At 45.2% G+C, this 20755-nt stretch overlaps 1 protein-coding gene across 1 annotated transcript in view; it reads right to left on the reverse strand.

Moving 5' to 3' along the window:
• Nucleotides 1-1818: 1818 nt before the first annotated feature.
• The window catches only part of LOC132781827 (prostacyclin receptor), a 40670-nt gene continuing 21733 nt past the window's right edge, over nucleotides 1819-20755 (reverse strand). Inside the window, exon 2 of the mRNA XM_060786313.2 lies at nucleotides 1819-2557. Within this exon, the coding sequence (XP_060642296.2) occupies nucleotides 2306-2557 (252 nt within the window). The 3' untranslated portion in view covers nucleotides 1819-2305. The remainder of the gene's footprint in view (nucleotides 2558-20755) is intronic.

A 20755-nucleotide genomic window follows, 5' to 3' on the forward strand; every position in this document is an offset into this window, starting at 1 on the left:
ATTGTTTCAGATCCCTGCTAAGTTCTTGTTCTTGTCTCATGAAAGCCTTGCCTGGAAGATTCATGTTTAAGGATTTATTGCTGTACGGTTTGACCCGATAGGTGTATTTTGTCCAAATTTGGTGTCAATTCATCCAGTGATTTTTGAGTTATGTTAATTATTATTATTATTATTATTATTATTGAACTATATCTCCAAAACCTAAGGTCGACGTCCACCAAACCCTTCCAGTATTTTCTGTTGGTCATGGAAGTTCTATGTGCCAAGTTCGGTTCGATTCCATCGTTGGTGGGGTTCAGAATGCTCTTTGATTGTAGGTGAACTACAAATCCCAGCAACTACAACTCCCAAATGACAAAATCAATCCCCTCCTCTAACCTCACCAGTATTCAAATTTGGGCGTATTGGGTATTTGTGCCCAATTTGGCCCAGTGAATGAGAATACATCCTGCATATCAGGATATTTACATGACGATTCAGAACAGTAGCAAAATGACAGTTATGTTTGGGGGTCACCACAACATAAGGAACTGTAGTAAGGGGTCATGGCATTAGGAAGGTCGAGAAACACTGCTAACCCATTATCAAACTACAAATCCCAAGTGTCCCTTGTTCAAATGGCATGAGGATGCTCTTATATGATGTCATGTGAAATAATGATATGAATCAGACATAATAGTAGCAAAACTGCAGTTATAGAATCGTAGAAAAATAGAATCAAAGAGTTGGAAGAGACCTCCTGGGCCATCCAGTCCAACCCCATTCTGCCAAGAAGCAGGAAAATTGCATTCTAAGCACCCCTGACAGATGGCCATCCAGCCTCTGCTTAAAAGCTTCCAAAGAAGGAGCCTCCACCACACTCCGGGGCAGAGAGTTCCACTGCTGAACGGCTCTCACAGTCAGGAAGTTCTTCCTCATGTTCAGATGGAATCTCTTCTCTTGTAGTTTGAAGCCACTGTTTCGCGTCCTAGTCTCCAGGGAAGCAGAAAACAAGCTTGTTCCCTCCTCCCTGTGGCTTCCTCTCACATATTTATACATGGCTATCGTATCTCCTCTCAGCCTTCTCTTCTGCAGAGTAAACATGCCCAGCTCCTTAAGCCGCTCCTCATAGGACTTGTTCTCCAGACCCTTGATAATTTTAGTCGCCCTCCTCTGGACACATTCCAGCTTGTCAATATCTCTCTTCAATTGTGGTGCCCAGAACTGGACACAATATTCCAGGTGTGGTCTAACCAAAGCGGAATAGAGCATGGGGAGCATGACTTCCCTGGACCTAGACACTATGCTCCTCTTGATGCAGGCCAAAATCCCATTGGCTTTTTTTGCCGCCACATCACATTGTTGGGCTCATGTTTAACTTGTTGTCCACAAGGACTCCAAGATCTTTTTCACACGTCCTGCTCTCGAGCCAGGCATCGTCCCCCATTCTGTCTCTTTGCATTTCGTTTTTCCTGCCAAAGTGGAGTATCTTGCATTTGTCCCCGTTGAACTTCATTTTGTTAGTTTTGGCCCATCATCTCTCTAATCTGTCAAGATCGTTTTGACTCCTGCTCCTGTCCTCTGGAGTATTGGCTATCCTTCCCAATTTGGTCCCGTCTGCAAACTTGATGATCCTGCCTTCTAGCCCTTCATCTAAGTCTTCGATAATGAAGTTGCAACGAAAATAATGTTTTGGTTGGGGGTCACCACAACATGAGGAACTGTATTAAGGGGTCGCGGCATTAGGAAGGCTGAGTATCACTGGTGTAGATGCTCCCCCAACCCCTTTAATTCAACCTTGGCACAGACAGAGAGATGCACACACTATATAAACTCATCCTTTATTTCTACAGCTTCAAAGATTCACAGTATCGCCTTGCAATCGGTCCAAATCCCATGCACTTAATGCTAACAGGCAACGTGCATGTGAATGGTCAAGCGCCATTCATGTTTGGGAACATGCCCGGGGATTGCGGGGTGCCCAACATGCAGGTTGGCACCGTATTCGTGCCCATCATCTGTTGCTCTGTCTCTTTCTCTGTCCTTCCTTGGAGGTCTTGGTCTCCTTCCTTTAGTACCACAGACAGATCCCAAGGGCACATCCAACTTGACTTTGCGCCATTGAGGATGCAGCGCATTTCGACTGGAAAGGAGGTGCCAATATTGGGCATGCGTGGAACCCCATCTGTGGAACCAAACTTGGCATCCTTTCGGAGACGGCTGCAGACTCAATCCTCAGACTCTCCATCTTCATGCAAACCTTCCCCTTCCATGGAAGGATGCCGCACCAATGCGCCTGCCCGTATTGGGTTGCCACGGCCCGCTCTCAGCAGATGGAATGGTCTTGGAAAGCGATGCCGTCCTGCGTGCCCAACGTGGCAGACACCTTCTGTGCCCGGGGCCAATGCGGCCACCACGGGCGGTGGCAGAAGAAGTTCCTGAGGCCGCGGAAGACGGCGTTGCGGAAGATGATGAAGAGCCAAGGGTCCACGATGGGGTTGAGGGCGCTCAGGCGGAAGGCCAGCATGTCCTCGTCTTCGTTGTGGTCCGGGTTGAGCCCCCCGATGTAGGCCCGGATCTGGAGGAAGAGAGAAGAGCGTGAGCCACTTTTCAGCACCACATCAATGCTCAGTGCATGTAAACGGGTCTCGGTCACAGCTTCTGAAACGGTGTGTTCCAACCCCAAATGGAATCCCTTTAGCTCAGTGTTGGGGTCCTATTCTTTATTTATTTACTGTATTTGTATTCCGCCTTTCTCAGCCTGTCGGAAACTCAAGGTAGATTTCATGGCGGGTTCTAGAGTCATCATAGAATCCTACAGTTGGAAGGGACCCCCAAGGGACATCCAACCCAACCCCATTCTGCCTAGAAGGAAGGGAAGGAAGAAGGGAGAGAGGGAGGGAGGCAGGAGGGGGAAAAGGAAGGAAGGGGGAAAAGGAAGGAAAAAGGAGGGAGGGAGGGGAGGAAGGAAGGGGGAAGGAAGGAAGGAAGGAGGAAGGAGGGAGGGAGGGAAGGAAGGAAGGAAGGAAGGAAGGAAGGAAGGAAGAAGCAAGCAAGAAGGAAGTAAAGAAGGAGGGAGTGAAAAATGGAGGGAAGGCAAAAGTGAGGGAAGGAGGGAAGGAAGGAAGGAAGGAAGGAAGGAAGGAAGAAGCAAGCAAGAAGGAAGTAAAGAAGGAGTGAAAAAAGGAGGGAAGGCAAAAGTGAGGGAAGGAGGGAAGGAAGGAAGGAAGGAAGGAAGGAAGGAAGGAAAAAGGAGGGGGAGGGGGGAAGAAAAGTAGGAGGGAGGGAAGGAAGGAAGGAAGGAAAAAAGGAAAAAAAGGAAGAAAGGAAGGAAAGAAGGAAGGAAGGAAGGAAGGAAGGAAGGAAGGAAGAAAAAAGAGGGAGGGAAGGAAGGAAGGAAGGAGGAAGGAAGCAAGAAGGAAGGAAAGAAAGAGGGAGGGAAAAAGGAGGGAGGGAAGGAAAGAGTGAGGGAAGGAAGGAGGGAAGTATGGAAGGAAGGAAGGAGGGAAGGAAGGAAGAAAAAAGGAAAAAATGAAGAAATGAAGAGTGAGGGAAGGAAGGAAGGAAGGAAGGAAGGAAGGAAGGAAGGAAGGAAGGAAGGAAAAAGGAGGGAGGGAATGAAGGAAGAAAAAAGGAGAGGGAGGGAGGGAAGGAAGGAAGCAAGAAGGAAGGAAAGAAAGAGGGAGGGGAAAAGGAGGGAGGGAATGAAAGAGTGAGGGAAGGAAGGAGGGAAGTATGGAAGGAAGGAAGGAAAAAGGAAGAAGGGAGGGAGGGAAAGAAGGAGGGAAGAAAGGAAAAAAGGAAGGAAGGAAGAAAGGAAGGAAGAAAGGAAGGAAAGAGTGAGGGAGAGAAGGAAGGAAGGGAGGAAGGAAGGAAGGAAGGAAGGAAGGAAGGAAGGAAAAAGGGAGGGAACAAAGGAAGAAAAAAGGAGAGAGGGAAGGAAAGACAGTAGGAGGGAGGTAGGGAAGGAAGGAAGGAAAGAAGGAAGGAAAAAGGAAGGAGGGTGGGAAGGAAGGAAGAAAAGAAGGAAGGAAGGAAGGAAGGAAGGAAGGAAGGAAGGAAGGAAGGAAGGAAGGAAGGAAGGGACAAGGGAAGGAAGGAACAAAGGAACCATCAAAACCCTGCCTAGCTAGAAATGTCAACAGATCTAAATCACTGCTTCTTAAACTGTGGGTCCCGACCCCAAATGGGCCCTCTTTAGCTCATTTGGGGCTCTTATCATCATCATCACCATAGAACCCTAGAGCTGGAAGGGACCCCAAGGGCCATCCAGTCCAACCCCATCCTGCAGGGAGGGAGGAAGGTACCACCCAAACCCTCCCGACAGAAGGCCATCCTTTCCGGAGCAACAGAACACTGGCTGGCCACTTTCTCAATGGGGGATCTTCTCAGATATTTGGGCCCAGATTATTTTTACTTCTTCTGATGAGAAAGGAAGTAAAGGAAGTTGTTCTCGTTGTGAGCAAGCCTTGTCTCGGGGGTTGTGAAAGGGTTTCCAATGGGGAAATGAGACCGAAACAGAATGAAAAGCGAGGCAAGTTACACAAGTTGGAGACTTCCTCATAAGTGAAAAACCTATGAATAATACCCGAGGCGGTTGTGTGGCCACCGATGTGGAGACGTAAAAAGTGCCCAGATCTCAGGACCTGGCCACCAATGACACCTATTTTTACCTGGCCAAGTGGTGAGTCATGGCTTCCAAAATCACCCCAAATGTGTGCCGTTGCCATTGTTTGAAACGTTAATTGCAAGGCTGCCTTTTGTTGGCGGCAGCGCTGTGTGCAAACACTCAGAAGGGTCTGAGCTTTATCGCTCTGCTCTTAATCTAATGCTTTCCTTCTGCCAAAATACTCTTTGGCACAAAGAACAATTGGGTTATTCTCTTTGGGTCCCAAACAGAGGGACGTGGGCGCAACACAACCAGAAAGAGGTCCAGGCTGTTTGGAAAATCGAGTTCTCAAAGAACCCAATGGGAAATTATAGAATACTAGTGTTGGAAGGGACCCCCAAAGGCCATCCGGTCCAACCCTGAGTTGGCAAAAAGACACAATCCAATCCCTCTCAACAGATGGACATCCAGCCTCGTACTGAATCATAGAATACTGGCATTGGAAGGGACCCCTAAAGGCCATCCAGTCCAACCCCCCAGTCGGCAAGAAGACACAATCCAATCCCTCTCGACAGATGGCCACCCAGCCTTTGTTGAATCATAGACTACTAGTACTGGAAAGGATCCCCAAAGAGCATCCAGTCCAACCCTGAGTCGATAGAAAGACGCAATCCGATCCCTCCCAAAAGATGGCCATTCAACCTCTTTTGAATCACAGAATACTAGCGTAGGAAGGGACTCCAAAGGTCATCCCCAGGAAGACACCATCTGATCCCTCCTGACAGATGGCCATCCAGTCTCTGTTGAATCATAGACTACTAGCATTGGAAGGGACCCCAAAGGCCATCCAACTCCCAGGGAGACACAATTCGATCCCTCCTGACAGATGGCCATCCAGCTTCTTTTGAATCATAGAATACCAGCATTGGATGGAACCCCCAAAGGTCATCCTGTTCAACTCCCAGGAAGACACGATCTGATCCCTCACGACAGATGGCCATCCAGCCTCGTATTGAATCGTAGAATACTAGCATTGGAAGGGACCCCAAAGGCCATCCAACTCCCAGGGAGACATGATTCGATCCCTCCTGACAGATGGCCATCCAGCTTCTTTTGAATCATAGGACCCTAGCGTTGGAAGAGACCTCCAAAGGTCATCCAGTCCAACACCTAGTCAGCGGGAAGACACAATCTGAGCCTTCCAACAGATGGCCACACAGCCTCTGTTAAATCATAGAATATTAGTATTGAAGGAATCTCCAAAGGCCATCCAGTCCAACCCCCAGTTGACAGGGAGACAGAATCGAATCCCTCCTGACAGATAGCCATCCAGCCTCTATTGAATCATAGAATACTAGCGTTGGAAGAGACCCCAAAGGCTATCCAGTCCAACCCCTAGTGAGCAGGAAGACACAATCCGATCCCACATGACAGATGGCCATCCAGCCTCTGTTGAATCATAGAATACTAGCATTGGAAGAGACCCCAAAGGCTATCCAGTCCAACCCCTAGTGAGCAGGAAGACACAATCCGATCCCACACGACAGATGGCCATCCAGCCTCTGTTGATTCATAGAATACTAGAATTGGAAGGCCATCCAGTCCAACTCTGAGTTGGCAGAAAGACACAATCCAACCTCTCCCACCTGATGGCCATCCAACCTTTGTTGAATCATAAAATACAAGCACTAGAAGAGACCCCAAAGGTCATGCAGTCTAACCCTGAATTGAGAGAAAGACACAATCCGATCCCTCCCAAGAGGTGGCCATCCAGCCTCTGTTAAATCATAGAATACTAGCCTTGGAAGGGACCCCCAAAGGCCATCCTGTCCAACACTGAGTTGGCAAAAAGACACAATCCAATCCCTCCTGACAGATGGCCACCCAGCCTTTGTTTTATCATAGAATACTAGCACTGGAAGGGACCCCAAAGGTCATCCAGTCCAACCTTCAGTTGATAGAAAGACACAATCCGATCCCTCCCAACAGTTGGCCACCAAGCCTTTGTTGAATCATAGAATACTAGCATTGGAAGAGACCCCAGAGGTCATCCAGTCCAACCTTCAGTCGATAGAAAGACACAATCCGATCCCTCCCAACAGATGGACATCCAGCCTCTGTTAAATCATAGAAAACTAGGATTGGAAGGCCATCCAGTCCAACTCTGAGTCAGCAGAAAGACACAATCCAATCCCTCCTGGCAGATGGACATCCAGCCTTTGTTGAATCATAGAATACTAGCATTGGAAGGGACCCCCAAAGGCCATCTAGTCCAACCCTGATTCGCAAAAAGACACAATCCAATCTCTCCCGAGTGATGGCCACCCAGCCTCTGTTGAATCATAGAATACTAGTGTTGGAAGAGACCCCAAAGGTCATCCAGTCCAAACCTGAGTTGACAGAAAGACACAATCCGATCCCTCCCGGCAGATGGCCACCCAGCCTCTGTTAAATCATAGAATACTAGGATTGGAAGGCCATCCAGTCCAACTCTGAGTCAGCAGAAAGACACAATCCAATCCCTCCTGGCAGATGGCCACCCAGCCTTTGTTGAATCATAGGTTACTAGCATTGGAAGAGACCCCAAAGGTCATCCAGTCCAACCCTGAGTTGGACCTCGCAGATGGCCATCCAGCCTCTGTTGAATCATAAAATACTAGCGTTGGAAGAGACCCCAGAGGTCATCCAGTCCAACCTTCAGTCAATAGAAAGACACAATCTGATCCCTCCCGACAGATGGCCAAAACATCTAGAAAAGATTACTCCACTGGCTACTATTGCAGAAGAGATACTCATGCGTTGTAATGTGTGAACATTACTTGAGATCAGTTCAGTTTTGTGTCCATTTATAAGCAGAACGCGAGTCTTGGAGTGGTGGCTGATGACTCCGGGTTCGAATCCTCGCTCGGCAACAACAACAACAACAACAACAACAACAACAACAACAGCAACAACAACAACAGGAGAGAAGCGGAAAGCAGATCTTTCAAGCCTTCCTGCTCATAATATAATCAAACAACATCCAAATCCCAGCTGGAGTTTTGATGGCTTTGCACCCTGGAGGCAAAGTGCTCGGTGCTTCCGTTGTGTGACCGTAACGCAAACCAAGGATTATTGTCCACCATGTTTTTATGACTCTGGATTTAATGAGGATGCTGAATAATTGCAAAACAACAATAACGATCTGATGGCACGGATTCAAGTTTCCAGGCTTGTAGGCTCAGAGTCATAGAATAGGTCTAGGCCAGGCATGGGCCAACTTCGGCCCTCCCTCCAGGTGTTTTGGACTTCAACTCCCACAATTCCTAACAGCCGGTAGGCTGTTAGGAATTGTGGGAGTTGAAGTCCAAAACACCTGGAGGGAGGGCCGAAGTTGGCCCATGCCTGCCATAAAGTAAAAAGGAACCTTCACTTCCAAACATGATACAAACTTTGTAATTCCCGGGACAATAAAAAAATAAAGCACGCACAACGGCTTGCTTTGCAGGTGCGGCTTTGTGTATTTACCCGTTGTATCTTCACGGTCAATATTTGGACTAGCCGCATGCCTTTCTTGAAAAAGTGGCGTCTTTCGTGCCTCCATCGGCACTGCCATATAATGCATGATGTGGTCGGTGTAGACTCATACAAGGGTTGAATGAAAAGTAATGCCTCCACCTTCGTAACTCCTCAACGGATGGCAGTACTGGTCTGAGGCAGGTACTGGCTTGTTCAGTAGACTCTCCTCTACTGTTCCGTTTTGGCAAGAAGCCTTAGCACTGAACGGTGGTGTTGTTGAAGTGAAAAATAATGCCTCCACCTTTGTAACTCCTCAACGGATGGCAGTACTGGTATGCGGCAGGTACTGGCTGGTTCAGTAGACTCTCCTCTACAGTTCCATTTGGCGGGAAGCCTTAGCATTGAATGGTTGTGTTGTTAAAGTGAAAAGTAATGCCTCCACCTTCGTAACTCCTCAACGGATAGCAGTACTGGTATGCAGCAGGTACTGGCTTATTCAGTAGACTCTCCTCTACAGTTCCACTTTGACGGGAAGCCTTAGCATTGAACTGTTGTGTTGTTAAAGTGAAAAGTAATGCCTTTACCTTTGTAACTCCTCAACGGATGGCAGTACGGGTATGCGGCAAGTACTGCCTTGTTCGGTAGACTCTCCTCTACACTTCCATTCTGGTGGGAAGCCTTAGCATTGAATGGTTGGGTTGTTAAAGTGCAAAGTATGGAACCCTGCACAGACAGTCGGTCAATGAGACTTAAGCAATGTGCAGTCATTGAATTCTTGACCGCAGAAGGTGTCACCCCAAAGGAGATTCATCAGAGAATTCAAGCTCTTTATGGTGATTGTGTTGATGTGAATACTGTGCGTCGTTGGGTGGGAAAGTTTTAAAATGTTGAGGTGGGAACATCTGACTTCTGTGACAAACAAAGAGTTGGATGTCCTGTGGCAGCAACCACCGAGTTTTATAAGCAAAAGGTTGACAGGTTGATTCAGGACGATCGTTTTATCACTCAGGGAGAAATTTCAAGCATAATTGGCATTTCACAAGAACGTGTGGGTCACATTATTGCTTGGCTTGGCTATCAGAAGATCTGTGCACAATGGGTACCCAGGATGAGAGAACTGTGAGACGCTAGTTGCGGAAACAGAGGTTGGACTTCTTCTGTGATGGCTTCAGAAAACTTGTTCATTGTTGGCAGAAATGTATCCAATTGTCTGGTGATTATGTGGAAAAGTGAATAGTGGTACTTAAAGAGCACATTCTAAGGATTATTTCTGCGTTTGATTTATTATAATATTCCCATCCAAACCCAAGTAACGAAGGTGGAGGCATTACTTTTCATTCAACCCTCATATAATGCAATTAAACCGCACTATATGACTCTATGTGCAGTTTTAGCTTGCAAATATGATCGGACAGGCGGAGTATGGAAGCTGCCCGCTTTGCAGACCAAGCGTAACCACATACTTGGAACGTGCCCTGCTCTGGTTTATATAAGCCGCGCCAAGGGCTCATTAAATTTAATCCAACGGCCATCATTCTCCCTCGCAGTGTTATTGCAACGAAGTCCGCGCAGATAGCAGAAGCCACTTTCCAAAAGCAAGCGTTTAAAAGGCCATCTGGGCTTTGTAACTCTAATCTATTGAATGCACGTTCAAATCCATTGAGCCTGGATCTGCACTGCTCTGTAATCCAGTTCGAAACTGCATTATATGGTCAGTGTAGACTCATAATGCAGTTGAGCTTTATTGAGTGTAGACGTATATTATGCAGTTGAACTTGAGTGAACTTCATAGAATCCTAGAGTTGGAAGAGACCTCGTGGGCCATCCAGTCCAACCCAATTCTGCCAAGAAGTAGGAAAATTGCATTCAAAGCATCCCCGACAGATGGCCATCCAGCCTCTGTTTAAAAGCCTCCAAAGAAGGAGCCTCGACCACACTCCGTGGCAGAGAGTTCCACTGCTGAACAGCTCTCACAGTCAGGAAGTTCTTCCTAATGTTCAGGTGGAATCTCCTTTCCTGAACCATTGCGTCCTAGTCTCCATTGCGTCCTAGTCTCCAGGGCAGAAGAAAACAAGCTTGCTCCCTCCTCCCTATGACTTTATCTCACATATTTAGCCATGGCCCTCATCATGTCTCCACTCAGCCTTCTCTTCTGAAGGCTAAACATGCCCAGCTCTTTAAGCCGCTCCTCATGGGGCTTGTTCTCCAGACCCTTGATCATTTTAGTCACCCTCCTCTGGACACATTCCAGCTTGTCAACATCTCCCTTCAATTGTGGTGCCCAGAATTGGACACAGTATTCCAGGTGTGGTCTAACCAAGGCAAAATAGAGCATGGGGAGCATGATTTCCCTGGGTCTAGACGCTAGACTCCTATTGATGCAGGCCAATGAAGTTCAACTACATTATATGGGTCCATACTCAATGAAGTTCAACTGCATAATAGGAGTCTACACTCAATGAAGTTTAATGCAGTTAAAGTGCATTATATGGGTCTATACTCAATGCAGTTCAACTGCATTATATGGGTCTATACTCACTGTTCAATGAAGTTCACCTGCATTATATGGATCTACACTCAATGAAGTCAATGAGTTCATCTGCATAGTATGGATCTAAACTCATCTGCATTATATGGGTCTACTACACTCAATGAAGTTCAATGAAGTTCAGATGCATAGTATGGGTCTACACTCAATGAAGTCAATGCAGTTCAACTGTATTGTGTGGGTCTACACTCAATGAAGTTCATCTGCATTGTACGAGTCTACACTCAATAAAGTCAATGTAGTTCAACTGTATAGTATGGGTCTACACTCAATGAAGTTTATCTGCATTGTATGGGTCCATACTCAATGAAGTCAATGCAGTTCAACTGTATAGTGTGGGTCTGCATCAATGTTCATCTGCATTGTATGAGTCTACACTCAATGAAGTCAATGCAGTTCAACTGTATAGTATGGGTCTACATTCAATGAAGTTCATCGGCATAGTATGGATCTACACTCAGAGAAGTTCATCTGCATTGTATGGGTCTACACTCAATGAAGTTCATCAGCATAGTATGGATCTACACTCAATGGAGTTCATCTGCATTGTATGGGTCTATACTCAATGAAGTCAATGCAGTTCAACTGTATAGCGTGGGTCTACACTCAATGAAGTTCATCTGCATTGTATGAGTCTACACTCATTGAAGTCAATGCAGTTCAACTGTATAGTATGGGTCTACACTCAATGAAGTTCATCTGCATTGTATGAGTCTACACCCAATGAAGTCAATGCAGTTCAACTGTATAGCGTAGGAGTACACTCAATGAAGTTCATCTGCATAGTATGGGTCTACACTCAGTGAAATCAATGAAGTTCAACCGCATTGTATGGGTCTACACTCAAAGAACTTCATTGAGTGTAGACCCATGCTATGCAGATGAACTTCATTGAGTGTACACCTACGCTATACAGTTGAACTGCATTGACTTCATTGAGTGTGAAGTCAATGAAGTCAATGCAGTTCAACTGTATAGTATGGGTCTACACTCAATGAAGTTCATCTGCATTGTATGAGTCTACACTCAGTGAAATCAATGAAGTTCAACTGCATTGTATGGGTCTACACTCAAAGAACTTCATTGAGTGTAGACCCATGCTATGCAGATGAACTTCATTGAGTGTAGACCCATGCTATGCAGATGAACTTCATTGAGTGTAGACCCATGCTATGCAGATGAACTTCATTGAGTGTAGACCCATACTATGCAGATGAATTTCATTGAGTGTAGACCCATACTATCCAGATGAATTTCACTGAATATAGATCCATACTATGCAGTTGAGCTTCACTGAGTGTAGACCTATACTATGCAGATGAACTGCACTTAGTGTAGACCCATACTATGCAGATGAACTTCACTTAGTGTAGACCCATACTATGCAGATGAACTTCACTTAGTGTAGACCCATATGATGCAGATGAACTTCACTTAGTGTAGACCCATATGATGCAGATGAACTTCCTTGAGTGTAGACCCATACTATGCAGATGAATTTCATTGAGTGTAGACCCATACTATGCAGATGAACTTCACTTAGTGTAGACCCATACTATGCAGATGAACTTCACTTAGTGTAGACCCATATGATGCAGGTGAACTTCACTTAGTGTAGACCCATATGATGCAGATGAACTTCCTTGAGTGTAGACCCATACTATGCAGATGAATTTCATTGAGTGTAGACCCATACTATGCAGATGAACTTCACTTAGTGTAGACCCATACCATGCCGATGAACTTCATTGAGTGTAGACCCATACTATGCAGATGAATTTCATTGAGCATAGACACATATAATACAGTTGGACTTTGAACTTCATTGAACTTCATTGAGTGTAGACCTATACAATGCAGTTGAACTTCACTGAGTGTAGACCCATATAATGCAACTGAACTGCATTATATGGGTCTATGCCTCTTTAACTGCCATGGGTCAAAGCTATGGAACCAGAAGAGTTGTAGTTTCATGACATCTTCAGCCTCTACTGCTAAAGCATGCTGGAGTCTCACCAAACGACAAATCCCAGAATGTCATAGGAATGAGCCATGGCAGCTAAAGTGGTATCAAAGTGTATTAATTCTGCAGTGCAGATGTGCCCACTAAAAGTCTTCTGAGAATGTGTCGAGTCTTGCTGTTTGAGGTTGTGGAAGGGAAACAGCTTGTCAAATTCCGCCTCGTGATCTCTTGCCCCTTTCGATGGGTCTATTTTAAGGAAGGCAATGAATCACGGAAGGGAAGAGATGCAATGGCCACGCAAGGGATGGGGAAAGAGGAACGGCGTTGCAAAAGCCCCGGTTGGCCTTTGAGCCCATCGCTTGACATGGCCAGGATGACTCGGATGGATTTGCATCTATGACCAACTGAGACTTGCTGAGCATTTCCTTTCGTTCGTTCGTTCGTTCTTTCGTTCTTTCGTTCTTTTAGGAGAGCTAAAGCTATGGTTCACCATTTATGGGTCTTTCTCATAAATGGGTTGGAATTCCCCATCACAGTCAACATAACGTCGTTTGATATATAGTTAACTATGTAGTTGAGGCGGTAATAAACTCTGGGTGCATCTACACTGTGGTGCAATTTGACATCACTTTAATTGCCATGGCTCAGTGCTATGGAATCCTGGGAGTTCTAGTTTGCCAAGGTCCTTAGCCATCTCTTGCAATGGGTGCACCTACAATTTCGAATTAAGGTAGTAGTTTGACATCACTTTAGCTGCCATGGCTCAATGCTATGGAATCCTGGGAGTTGTAGTTTGCCAAGGTGCTTTGCCATCTCTACCAAAGTGTCCATCTACTACTGTAGAATTAAAGCAATTTGATATCACTTTAGCTGCCATGGCTCAATGCTGTGGAATGCCAGGAGTTGTAGTTTTCCAAGGTCCTTAGCCATCTCTACCAAAGTATGGATTCATTACTGTAAAATTAAAGCAATTTGACATCACGTTAACTGCCATAGCTCAGCGCTATGGAATCCTGGGAGTTGTAGTTTTCCAAGGTCCTTAGCCATCTCTACCAAAGTATGGATTCATTACTGTAAAATTAAAGCAATTTGACATCATGTTAATTGCCATAGCTCAGTGCTATGGAATCCTGGGAGTTGTAGTTTGCCAAGGTCCTAGCCATCTCTGCTAAAGAGTGCATTTGCAAATGCAATTTGACATCACTTTAGCTGCCATGGCGCAATGCTATGGACTCCTGGAAGTTGTAGTTTGCCATCTCTACCAAAGGGTACATCTACAATTGTAGAATGAAGGTAGTTTGACATCACTTTAACTGGCATAGCTCAAATACTGTGGAATCCTGGGAGTTGTAGTTTTCCAAGACCCTTGACCATCCTTACCAAAGGGAACACCTCCAACTGTAGAATAATATTATTAATGTACTACGGAGTTGTAGTTGTACTACTGAATTTTTGGAGTTGTAGTTTTACAAGGCCTTGAGCTTCCTCTGCCCAAAGAGTGCTGGTGCTTCTCCAAACTACAACTCCCAGTATTCTTAATCCCTCTACTACGTCGTTTAGTATATATAGGGCTGAGATGTAGGCATTTGTGATGCCATAGCCGTGGGCTCCGATGATGTCATAACGGTCCCCCGGTGATGTCATAAAGCAGGATATACATTAAGGATCAGCTTATGGAGTATGCCATTAAAATAAATAATATATAATAGGAAAAAGTACATTTATATACACTTTTCTCATATATATATATATATATATATATAGTACATTTACATACACTTTTCAATATAGCCCTCTCACCCTGACATTCCTTCACCTCGAAAGTCTTGAAACTCTGAGATCTGGCAATCTGGTTGCACTATGTCTCCCAGGATCATCCAGCCAATGTTGGATCTTGATTAATACAATTCTAATAATAAGAAGCAATGTTTCCAAGCTCTGCAGAGGAAAGATGGGAGGCTTTAGGGCAGTGTTTCTCAACCTGGGGGTCGGGACCCCTGGATGGGTCACATGGTGGTGTCAGAGGGGTCACCAAAGACCATCAGAAAACACAGTATTTTCTATTGGTCATGGGGGTTTTATATGGGAAGTTTGCCCAATTCTATCATTGATGGGGTTCAGAATGCGCTTTGATTGCAGATGAACTACAAATCCCAGCAACTATAACTCCCAAATGTCAAAGTCTATTTCCCCCAAACTCCAGCACGCTTCACATTGGGGCATATTGAATATTTGTGCCAAGTTTGGTCCACATCTTTCATTGTTTCAGTCCACAATGCTCTCTGGATGTGGGCGAACTACAACTCCAAAACTCGAGGTCAATGCCCACACAACCCTTCTAGTATTTTCTGTTGGTCATGGGAGTTCGGTGTGGGAAGTTTGGCCCAATTCCATCGTTGGTGGAGTTCAGAATGCTCTTTGACTCTAGGTGAACTATAAATCCCAGCAACTAACTCCCAAATGACCAAATCAATCCCCCCTCCCAACCCCACCCCACCAGTATTCAAATTTGGACGCATTGGGTATTTGTGCCAAATTCAGTCCAGTAAATGAAAAGACATCCTGCATATCAGGTATTTACATGACGATTCATAACAGGAGCAAAATTAGTTATGAATTAGCAATGAAGATAAAGTTATGGTTGGGGGTCACCACAACATGAGGAACTGTATTAAGGGGTCACGGCATTAGAGAGGTTGAGGACCACTGCTTTAGAGCAACCTGCCTCAGGTGCGCATCAATGCACCTCCGAAGGCATCATCCCACCTGCAAATAGCGCAAGCCATATGGGAGAGCGTCCCGGCAATTTAGAGAGCTGTTTGCTCTTATGCAAACAACCCAGCCTAAAGCAATTTCGAGGACAAACGGCGGAACCATCCCTGGACAGCGACATCCACACCACCCTCTTGCACACAAACATTAAGCTTAAATATTAATGTGTTCGCCTGGCTTGACCTTGAAATAGGAAATGTAAGACAAGGCAGTCCCAATAAGGAATCTTAAAGCCAATAATATGTGTTATTCTTTGCGTCTCAATGGCTGCTTTTGCATCTCAATCACGAGATAAAAATAGGACAACAACAACAACAACAACAACAACAACATAATGGTGGTGGCATTTATAGACTTAATAGTCACTTTGGCCTCTAATTCTGGATCTATACTACCATATCATGCATTACATGGTCAATGTAAACACTGACTGGATGGCCCTTGAGGGTCCCTTCCAACTCTAGCATTCCAGTCCAATAGAAACCGGATGGCCGTCTGTTGGGAGGGATTTGATTGTGTTCTTGCATGGCAGAATAGGGTTGGGCTGGATGGCCCTTGAGGGTCCCTTCCAACTCTAGCATTCCAATTCAATAGAAACCGGATGGCCATCTGTGGGGAGGGATTTGATGGTGTTCTTGCATGGCAGAATAGGGTTGGACTGGATGGCCCTTGAGGGTCCCTTCCAACTCTAGCATTCCAATTCAATAGAAACCGGATGGCCATCTGTGGGAAGGGATTTGATTGTGTTCTTGCATGGCAGAATAGGGTTGGACTGGATGGCCCTTGAGGATCCCTTCCAACTCTAGAATTCCAATTCAATAGAAACCGGATGGCCATCTGTGGGGAGGGATTTGATGGTGTTCTTGCATGGCAGAATAGGGTTGGACTGGATGGCCCTTGAGGGTCCCTTCCAACTCTAGCATTCCAGTTCAATAGAAACCGGATGGCCATCTGTGGGGAGGGATTTGATTGTGTTCTTGCATGGCAGAATAGGGTTGGACTGGATGGCCCTTGAGGGTCCCTTCCAACTCTAGCATTCCAATTCAATAGAAACCGGATGGCCATCTGTGGGAAGGGATTTGATTGTGTTCTTGCATGGCAGAACAGGGTTGGACTGGATGGCCCTTGAGGATCCCTTCCAACTCTAGAATTCCAATTCAATAGAAACCGGATGGCCATCTGTGGGGAGGGATTTGATGGTGTTCTTGCATGGCAGAATAGGGTTGGACTGGATGGCCCTTGAGGGTCCCTTCCAACTCTAGCATTCCAGTTCAATAGAAACCGGATGGCCATCTGTGGGGAGGGATTTGTTTGTTTTCTTGCATGGCAGAATAGGGTTGGACTGGATGGCCCTTGAGGGTCCCTTCCAACTCTAGCATTCCAGTTCAATAGAAACCGGATGGCCATCTGTGGGGAGGGATTTGATGGTGTTCTTGCATGGCAGAATAGGGTTGGACTGGATGGCCCTTGAGGGTCCCTTTCAACTCTAGCATTCCAGTTCAATAGAAACCGGATGGCCATCTGTGGGGAGGGATTTGATTGTGTTCTTGCATGGCAGAATAGGGTTGGACTGGATGGCCCTTGAGGGTCCCTTCCAACTCTAGCATTCCAATTCAATAGAAACCGGATGGCCATCTGTGGGGAGGGATTTGATTGTGTTCTTGCATGGCAGAATGGGGTTGGACTGGATGGCCCTTGAGGGTCCCTTCCAAATCTAGCATTCTGATTCAGTGGAGATTGGCTGGCCATTTGTCAATAGAGATTTGATTGTGTTCTTGCATGGCAGAATATAATAATACATTATTATAGTAGTGTAGATAGATTAGTACAGTAGTGTGGATGGTCAACGTAAACACTGACCATATATTGCAGCTTTAAACTGTATTATAGGGCAGTGTAGATCCAGGCTTTGTCTATTCCTGCATAGTAAGGGGTTGGACTAGATGTCCTTTGGGGATCCCTTTGAACTCTGTGTCTTTGGTTTTAAATCCAGTTCCCTAATACAATGGTGATGATGATAGTTTTTGCTATTATTATATGGCAGTGTAGATCCAGGCTTTGTATATTCCTGCGTGGTAAGAGGTTGGACTAGATGACCTGTGGGGATCCCTTTGGTTTGCATCCAGTTCCCCTTCCTATTAGATAAAATGACATTATGCCATTCACTTCCCTAATATGTCCGAATATAATTGTGTCATGCAAACCCAGACGCCAGATTTCGGAATAGGATGTTCCCCTCTCTGTTTGTTTGAGGTACATTGCCTTCGTTAGGCATCATGATGCATCCTTATTCATCGAGATGAGGCATCGTTAAGCATCATCATCGTCAACAACAAACAAACAAACCAATATGAGATATTGTCCTAGCCGTCAAATATTGTTGCATCTGATTCACATCATTATTTCACATGACATCATTTAAGAGCATCCTTGTGCCATTTGAACAAGGGACACTTGGGATTTGTAGTTTAATGATGGACTAGAGCAGTGTTTCTTGACCTTCCTAATGCCACGACCCCTTAATACATAGCTGTCATTTTGCTACTGTTCTGAATCGTCATGTAAATATCTGATATGCAGGATGTATTTTCATTCACTGGACCAAATTTCACACAAATACCCAATACACCCAAATTTGAATACTGGTGGGGTTGATTTTGTCATTTGGGAGTTGTAGTTGCTGGGATTTATAGTTCACCTACAATCAAAGAGCATTCTGAACTCCGCTAGCAATGAAATTGAACCAAACTTGGCACACAAAACTCCCATGACCAACAGGAAATACTGGAAGAGTTTGATGGGCATTGACATTGACTTTTGGAGTTGTAGTTTGCCTACATTCAGAGAGCAGTGTGGACTCAAACAATGATGGATCTGGACCAAACTTGGCATTAATACTTGATATATTCAAATGTGACCACTGGTGGAGTTTGAGGGAAATAGACCTTGATATTTGGGAGTTGTAGTTATTGAGATGTATAGTTCACCTACAATCAAAGAGCATTCTGAATCCACCACCACCACCACCACCCCCAGAAATGAAATTGAACCAAACTCGGCACACAGAACTCCCATAACCAACAGAAAATACTGGAAGGGTTTGGTGGGCATTGACCTTGGCTTTTGGAGTTGTAGTTCACCTACACCCAGAGAGCACTGTGGACTCAAACAATGATGGGTCTGAACCAAACCTGGCATGGAGACTCAGTATGCCCAACTGTGAACACTGGTGGAGTTTGGGAAAAATGGACCTTGACATTTGCGAATTGTAGTTATTGGGATGTATAGTTCAACCTATAATCAAAGAGCATTCTGAACCCCCCAGCAATGAAATTGAACCAAACCCGACACACAGAACTGCCCATGACCAACAGAAAATACTGGAAGGGTTTGGTGGGCATTGACCTTGGCTTTTGGAGTTGTAGTTCACCTACACCCAGAGAGCACTGTGGACTCAAACAATGATGGGTCTGAACCAAACCTGGCACGAATATTTCATATGCCCAAATATGCACACAAATGGAGTTTTGGGGAACCCCTCTGCCCCCCCCCCTCATTATCCCCCCAGGGGTCCCGATCCTCAGATTAAGAAACACTGGACTAGAACTTTCTTCCAGAGGCTTCTCAATAGAATTACAAATCCCAGGATTGCAAATGGAAGCAATCAAGGCAATTATGATGTATATAGAAATATTCCAAAGCCTGAAGAAAAAAACCCTCCAAAATCTGATCCCAGTTTAGTGAGAATAATAATAATAATAATAATAATGCAAAGGCTCTGGCAGGGGCCAGTAAAGGTGGTCCCAGTGGTGATTGGTACACTGGGTGCAGTGCCTCAAGACCTTGGCCTGCACTTAAACACAATCGGTGCTGACAGATGCGGAAGGCCACCTTACTGGGATCTGCACGCATTATTCGTCGATACATCACACAGTCCTAGACACTTGGGAAGTGTCCGACGTATGATCCAATACAACAGCCGGACTCATCTTGTTGTGTTTCTAATAATAATAATAATAATAATAATAATAATAATAATAATAATAGTTTTATTTCTTACCCACCTCTCCTTGTGGCTTGAGGGAGTTACAGTTCAAGACCTTGCAAAACTACAATTCCCTGGATTCTGTGGCTATAAGCCATAATGGGTAACCAAAAACTCACCTAAGACTCAATAACCAGAAGCTTGCCAGCATAATAATAATCTATATAAATAAAAATGTAATGTTCGTTTGTGGGATTAACAGAACTCAACAACCACTGGACGAATTGACACCACATTTGGACACAAGACACCTAACAACCCAATGTATGTCCTTCACTCAAAAAAACATTGAAAAACACAGTAGAAAAGACTTTAAAAGCCAGAAAACAAAAAATACAACGCATGCGCAAAACCACATATATACGCAAACACACACATATATATACACATATACACAAATATCTACACGCATATATGCATATATACACACACAAAACACATACACAGGGGGAAGGGGGGAAGGAGAGAAAGAGAAAGAAGGAGGGAAGGAGAGAATGAAGGAAAGAAAGGTAGAGAAGGAAGGAAAGAAGGAAATAAAAATAAGAGAAGGAAAGAGAGAGCAAAAGAAGGAGAGAAGGTATGAAAGAGAGAAAGAGGGAGGGAGGGAGGGAAGGAAGGAAGGAAGGAAGGAAAGATGGAACCAAAGAGCAAAGGAAGGGGGGAAAGAAAGAGGTAGAGAAGGAAGGAAGAAGAAGGGAAAGTACAAGGGGAAGAAAAAGAGGGAAGGAAAGAAGGAGGGAAGGAAAGAGGGAGGGAGGGAGGGAGGGAAGGAAGGAAGGAAGGAAGGAAGGAAGGAAGGAAGGAAGGAAGGAAGGAAGGAAAGGAAGGAAGGAAGGAAGGAAGGAAGGAAGGAAGGAGAGAAAGAAAGAAAGAAAGAAAGAAAGAAAGAAAGAGGGAGGTAAGGTTGGCCACAGCAACGCATAGCAGGGAAAGCTAGTAGTAGTAGTAGTAGTAGTAGTAATAATATCCAGTATATAGATCTCATTTGCTGGATATTATATAGCAAATGAAAGGAGGAGGAGGAGGAGGAACCTGCCTTGGAAGGACGTCTCAAAGGATGCATCAACAGTTTGCTACCCCATTTTAACATAGCTCAATGCTCCATAATCTTGGGAGTTGTGGTTCTACAAGAGCTTCAGCCTCCTCTCTCAATGAATGTTGTTGCCTTGATTGCATGTGATGCAATCTCCCAGGACCCCATAACATTGCCTTATAGCAGTTCAAGCAGAGCCAGACTGCACTGATTCTAGTGTAGATGCACTGTGTAGATGCTCCTCCTCAAACTTTGCCAACCTGGGCTCCTTATCCTTTCCTTGCTCTGCCCAGGTGTGCTTGGCATCA

Source organism: Anolis sagrei, chromosome X (genome assembly GCF_037176765.1).
Source record: "Anolis sagrei isolate rAnoSag1 chromosome X, rAnoSag1.mat, whole genome shotgun sequence".
Taxonomy (NCBI): Eukaryota; Metazoa; Chordata; class Lepidosauria; order Squamata; family Dactyloidae; genus Anolis; species Anolis sagrei.